Source organism: Limulus polyphemus, unplaced genomic scaffold (genome assembly GCF_000517525.1).
Source record: "Limulus polyphemus unplaced genomic scaffold, Limulus_polyphemus-2.1.2 Scaffold3998, whole genome shotgun sequence".
Classification (NCBI taxonomy): Eukaryota; Metazoa; Arthropoda; class Merostomata; order Xiphosura; family Limulidae; genus Limulus; species Limulus polyphemus.
The window spans coordinates 56,064-62,915 of NW_013669608.1; the positions used below are offsets into that span (position 1 = coordinate 56,064).

General features: G+C 28.6%; 1 protein-coding gene across 7 annotated transcripts in view; it reads left to right on the forward strand.

The window, feature by feature from the left end:
- Positions 1–6,852, forward strand: part of LOC106470430 (poly(A) polymerase type 3-like) — a 38,553-nt gene that overhangs the window by 5,820 nt on the left and 25,881 nt on the right. For all 7 annotated transcript variants that reach the window (XR_002613029.1, XR_002613030.1, XM_022399017.1 and 4 more), the window contains exons 5-9: positions 233–342; positions 2,549–2,602; positions 3,108–3,219; positions 4,259–4,348; positions 5,726–5,864. Coding sequence is in view for 5 of the 7 variants with exons in the window: in XM_022399017.1 (XP_022254725.1) it covers positions 233–342; positions 2,549–2,602; positions 3,108–3,219; positions 4,259–4,348; positions 5,726–5,864 (505 nt within the window). In the remaining 2 variants the exon portion in view is untranslated. The remainder of the gene's footprint in view (positions 1–232; positions 343–2,548; positions 2,603–3,107; positions 3,220–4,258; positions 4,349–5,725; positions 5,865–6,852) is intronic.

A 6,852-nucleotide genomic window follows, 5' to 3' on the forward strand; every position in this document is an offset into this window, starting at 1 on the left:
TTTTACTTGTATGGCATTAGTTTTGATTGAAGTTTTTCCCTAGTAGCTGAATTTACATTTTTCTCATGTATTTAGTTTATTTGAAGCAAAAGTTATGATGTTATTACAAATTTTGGTAATTTTTCAAAGTTAGTAAGTAATTTTTATTTTGATTATTTTTTAAACTAAAATTTGTTTCTATTATTGTTTTCAGTAAATTTTAGATAATGAAAATATGAACTAATTTTTCCAGGAGCTGATATAGATACTTTATGTGTTGCACCACGACACATTTACAGGTCAGACTTCTTCACCTCATTTGTGGAATTGTTAAAAGAGCAGCCTGAAGTTCAAGATCTCAGGGTAGGTTTTACTGCTGTATTGGTTTTTCAGTTAACTCTCTACATGGGCTTGGTCGAATTGACCGAACATGTGATCATTTTATACTTGTTTAAAGTTGTTATAGTTTTGATACTACTAACTTTTAATATAGTATGTATATCTTCACAAAATTTGACAGATTTTCAGTAAACGTTAAAAGTCTTTCACATACAAAAAATCAGATTTTTTTGATAAAGTATTTTTAATAAACTAAAAAAAAGATTTGTCTGTAAGCATATTGAATAGTCTGGGTGCAAAGTAATTTTCATGTTGAGATGAAAAATACTTTTTTCATCTCAAAAATCTAAAATTTCCTTTGCGTAATCTCTAAAACCTCCTAAATACATTTCAAAAGTTTGTTCTAAATAAAACTGTATATTTTATTTGTTATTTTCTCGACCCTAACTCTAAATAAGGCTGGTCAATTAGACTTATCTTGTAACCACCAAAAACAAAAATCAAAATAAATCTAAATTACTCTTCATTTTTTTCTAGAATGACTTCAAATTGTGACATGAAACTACATTCATTTATACTAAGTAGCATTAAACTCGTAACAGTTCCCATCTATTTATCCTTAAATTTTATTGTTTTATTACCCTTTGAATGGTGTATTACTACTATTTGTGTCATTATAAGTTGTAAATCACTTCGGAGCTCACGTTACGCTATCAAATTACATTACCCATGAGCTACTCCAAGCTGCTCACATGTGTGCCTTGTAAAACATTTTTGTTATATTATTATTATTTATTTTACTTAATTTAACTTTAACTAACCTGAAGAGATTCCTATTTTTACATTTTAGTTGCTTTTATAATAATAAAGAATACACATGAAAAACAAGAAATATAGTACTTACTCGGGTCTTCTTTTTTTTGCTGTTGACGACATTTAACCCTATTTTTTTATACTAATGGCAGTAATGCACTAAATAATTTTTATTTAATTAAATAATGCACCAAAGAACATAGAATAATAACATGCTAAAAGCAGACAATGTCCAGTAACTATCACAGTTTTTCTGGCTTTCTAACTATGTGACAAGAGCTGTTACAAATTGATCAAAGCTGGTCGATATGTTTCCTGTGAGAATGAAACTTGTACTAAAAGAGAAATTGACAATTTTCTGATAAGAAACGATGCAATATAATACGTTGTAGATGATAGGTGAAAATCTTGGCTTTCTATTGGTTATAAATAACATAATATTAAACATAAAAGAGAACTATTAACAAATCCTGAAAGAGAGGGTGTGGCAAGAGGGGTCTGATTTTCTATTTGATGGCTCTGTAACCAAAAAATATTGAAGGCTATAAATATTATGGCTTGTCTGAGCAATGATGATTTTATACTGAATAATTATTAGAGGTGTGGTGAATAAAATAGAGAAGAGAGGATGCCTAGGGAAAAAAAAAGTCACATTTCTCACACTAGGGGAATTCAGGATTTTTTTAAATATTGCCTTATATACTATTAAAATATAGATTATTAGCTACACTTTTATGCTATACTAATTGGTATAACATAAACAAAAATTAGTTTAATTAAATTTTGAATGTAAATCATTAATAACCTTGTGACATGCACAGTAAAGGATGCTCATGCAGAGAGGGTTATTCTGTTAATGTTGAGTCAATGGTCATTACATATACAAATAAATCATAAATATAAAATGTAGAAAATGCTAGTATTAATAGGGATCTAGATATCTTTATTACTTAAAGCCAATTACCAAGCAAATTTCTCTAAGAACTGTTCATGAGTGAAAATGAATTTAAAGATTTTAGCTGTCAAATTAAACTAGGGCATGGTTCAGCCATGTAGTAGAGCTCTGGATTGTGGAGCTGCATTGAAATCTATGCAATACCACAAAATATTTCCCCCACTTGAAACTATGGTTGCATTGTGAAAGTGACAGTCAATCTCCTTGCATGAATGAATGGCAGGTGTAGGGTACTGCTGACTGGCTATCTTACCTTTGGTCAGTAGTCAAAACTTTGGGAAGGCAGCAGATTACTAGATGGTTTTAGGTTGGTTATGAAAAAGTATACATTAGACTATAGAAATTATTCATTTTTGTGAAGATAAATATCTTGTTACCTTATCTAATAAATACCAACTTGTTTCTTAATTTGCATAAGTGTTAATGACAGTAACTGGTATAATATTCTTTTGAATATTACAGGCAGTTGAAGAAGCTTACGTTCCTGTGATAAAAATGAAATTTGATGGTATTGAGGTAAACAATGTGCATATTATTTCATTAATAGTCACGTTTCAGACTTTTCAGTCACTTAAATTTATATTAGGTTAAACATAAGACTATTGCAAATATATTTTAACATTAGATCTTTAATAAAAAGTATAATAGAGGTGAATTTAATAATAGATTAAACTTTAATTTTCTTGAAGACTGTAGTACCAGGAAATAATACTGAACATGCCTCTTGTATATTTTTTGTTGAACACCTTTGTGTTTCTAAGGTTCAAATATTCACAAGATCATCTAACTGATAAACTACAATTTATCTGTTTATTTTCTGTTGTTTTTCCTCTGTGTTATAAACTTTGTTTATAAGATATTAATATATTTTCTTCTAATTTTACCAAAATAAGATCAATATGATTATTCCATGATTCTTAAAAAAGTGGATGAAATTCTTCTCAACCTCATTTTACATATATATTTTTTTCTCTCTTGAAGCATTAAGTATGTTTTTGCTTAATTCATTTTGTTATTCCAGTTGGATATGCTGTTTGCAAGATTAGAGCTGAAAGCTATTCCAGAAGATCAAACTTTGCGAGATGTGAATCTTTTGAAAAATTTGGACCCACGATGTGTCAGAAGTCTCAATGGTAAGAAAGTTTGTGAAGAAAAAAAAACCTAGGATTTGTTCATTAGCAAAGTTGTTAAACTAGTTATATTGATTAATTTTTTTTAACTTCAGTGGCATGATGCCATTAGCTTATGCTAAATCTTTGTTAAATTCTGCCAAAGTACTTTTAATGTAGGAGATGTTGAATTATTTTATCAGCACTTAACTATCATTTATGTATTTTCTTATCTGAACTTGTTATTAATATTTGTATTAAAATAAACTATCTTGTTGAATAGAAGAAAGAGTTATTGTAAATTAACTTGATATTATCAATTCAACATCATGTTTACAACATAATACACTTGCAAATTAAAGTATTAGTTTATTACTGGATGAGAACAAAACTAGTTCATGATTTGTAAATAAAATTAAGACATTTTTTGTGTCCTTTTTCAATCATAGAACTTTTTTTTTTTTGTATTTACATGGGGTGTACTAACACGGGTGTATCCAAACAAGCAAAAACGGTGTTTCTAATTTTACAAATTTGTACATATTAATAGCAGCACAAAGAAGGAAGTGTTTATCTTAAAAGTCATATTCTACATATTAAGGCCATATAAAGCTGCATTGGGTAACAATGTTTGTCACTGACTTAGCTGGGCATATAAGAATTAACATTGCTCGAAACTGTAGTTTTCAGCAGGTTATAATATTTACATTACTACTCACAATGCTAACAGGTCAATATAATCTGTGTACTAAGCTAAATAAACTGGTTTTCTTTTGGAATTAAGGGGAGTACAAAGGTATGTGTTAAAACTACACCAAAAAGTGTGAATATTTCATACTTTAAGTTATAATAGCCCAGCTTTAGAGAGTCTGTGGTATTAAATTGTGAGTATATTTTATGTTTCATTTCTTGACAGTGGTTATCAAACGCTATTTACTCTTTCAAGTGTAGAGTTTGAAAGGTTGTCATAGATGTGGATAAACAAAAATAACATGATCCCATGCACCAGTTATTTTAAAAAGTTTTCTTGCTTCAGAAGCAGTAATGGTATGTTCTGTTTCAGGTTGCAGAGTAACTGATGAAATTCTTAACCTTGTTCCATGTATTGAAAGTTTCAGGCTTTCTTTAAGAGCTATTAAGCTGTGGGCCAAACGTAAGTAGTTTCATGTGATCAATATTAAGTATTATTTTAATGTTATCTGATTTGAACATAAATGTATGAAATTCAGTTACATAATAAAGTTTTATACCCCAACATGTTGACACCTGTGGGAATGTAGATTTATAATCAAGAGATATAAATAAAAACTAACAACTTATCAGTGTTACACTGTATACTAGTTTTGCCAAAAAAAAATGTCAGGCTTTTGCTTTTAAATACTTCTATAGTACATTTATGTGTATTTTACTATTTTTGTTAAACTGTTAAATAAGCAGTTAAAAACTATCCATGCATTAATATTTGCAGCTATGTGTAGAATATGTATTTGAATTTATACAGAGAGCTCAGGATGTAACTTTCCAATGACTAACATGAAGAAGGGCAATCTTGATAACTTTAATAGGATAAGTCTATTGTTCAAGGTGCTATAGCAGTCTGGCAGAATGAGACAGTTTTTGTGGTTTATTTCATAATCTTCTCCATGAAATCTAGTTAGTTTTATAATTTTTGAAATGGGAAAAGAGGTAGAAATGGCAAACGTGTCTTTTATTTATGTCTGTGCGACTTTTCAGTATGTGTTTTGGTTTGCCTAATTACATTATTTTCAACATGTAAATATAATAAGACTACTTTATTATTTATTTGCTGTATGATAGTAAAAATATGACTGATCTCCCTTTGTGCTAAATGGTGCTTATTTATATGTTACAGATATAGAATTTAAGGTACCTTTTTAGTTGGTGAACATTTTTTATAAACATTGAATACTGAAATATCATGATACAGTTTGTTTTTAAAAGCTGATTTTTATTTTGCAAAACATTTTTTGATAGAAAACTCAAGTATTTAAGTATTTTTAAACTTGTGCTGTGGTATCTTTAGTATATTAGTTTTTTTTGTAAATAAAAAATCAAGTGTTTTATTAAAGTTTTATGTATTTTAGGGTACTTGGCATATTTAAAACACAATGCTGAATTGTTCTGTAAAAACCAATATTGATTCTGTTTTAAAGTTTTATGTTTTTTAGGGTACTTGGCATATTTAAAACACAATGCTGAATTGTTCTGTAAAAACCAATATTGATTCTGTTTTAAAGTTTTATGTTTTTAGGGTACTTGGCATATTTAAAACACAATGCTAAATTGTTCTGTAAAAACCAATATTGATTCTGTTTTAAAGTTTTATGTTTTTTTAGGGTACTTGGCATATTTAAAACACAATGCTGAATTGTTCTGTAAAAACCAATATTGATTCTGTTTTAAAGTTTTATGTTTTTTTTAGGGTACTTGGCATATTTAAAACACAATGCTGAATTGTTCTGTAAAAACCAATATTGATTCAGTGTGTTTTCTTTTTATATTCTTTCAGGTCATGGAGTTTATTCTAATGTGTTAGGTTACCTTGGTGGAGTGTCGTGGGCCATGCTTGTTGCTAGGACTTGTCAACTTTATCCAAATGCTGCTGCAGCTACTCTAGTTCAAAAATTCTTCTTGGTTTTTTCTCAATGGTTAGTTGAAAAACATAGAACAATTTTCTTGATATGAATAAAGTGCAAAATATTATTGGAAAGTTTACACAGCTTTTAAACCTGTTATGTGTTTTGCTTTATGAGAGCTATTTTTGACCCTGTGCCAATATTTAAATACATTTAAACCTAAAAAGTTTTTGTACTCCCTTATGTTAACATTTCAGAGTTTTATTGACCACATTTATCATCTATTAACTCTCTCCACACGGGCTCGGTCAATTTGACTGACCACGTGACTTTTTGTACTCATATAGTCTTTATAGATTTGATACTGCTAATTTTGATATTGTTAGTATATCTTCAAGAAATTTGGCAGTCTTTCAGTAAACATTATAAGCCTTTCACATACAAAAAATCATATTTTTTAGTGAAGTATTTTTAATAAACTAAAAAAAAATTTGTTCTTCAATATATCGAGTATTTATTTTGAATAGTCCATGTGCAAAGTGATTTTCATGTCAAGAATAAAAATACTTTTCTTCATCTCAAAAATCTAAAATTTCCTTTGCATAATCTCTGAAACATCCTAAATACATTTCAAAAGTTTGTTCTCAGAAAAACTTTATATTTTATTTGTTATTTTCTTGATCCTAACTCTAAACAAGGCTGGTCAATTTGACTGACCTTGTAACCACCAAAAACAAAAATCAAAATAAATCTAAATTACGCTCCTTTTCTTTCTAGAATGGCTTCAAATTGTAACATGAAACTACATTCATTTATACTAAGTAGCGTTAAACTCATAACAGTATACATCTATTTATAATTAAATTTTTATGTTTTATTCCCCCTTTTGATTGCCCGTTGAACTGTATCTAACTACTATTCCTACCATTATACATTTGTAAATCACTTGTGAAACGTGCAGCTCATGTTACGCTATCGAATTACATTATCCACAAGCTACTCCAAGCTGCTTGCATACATGGCTTGGGAAATATTTTTATTATATTATTATTATTGTTTA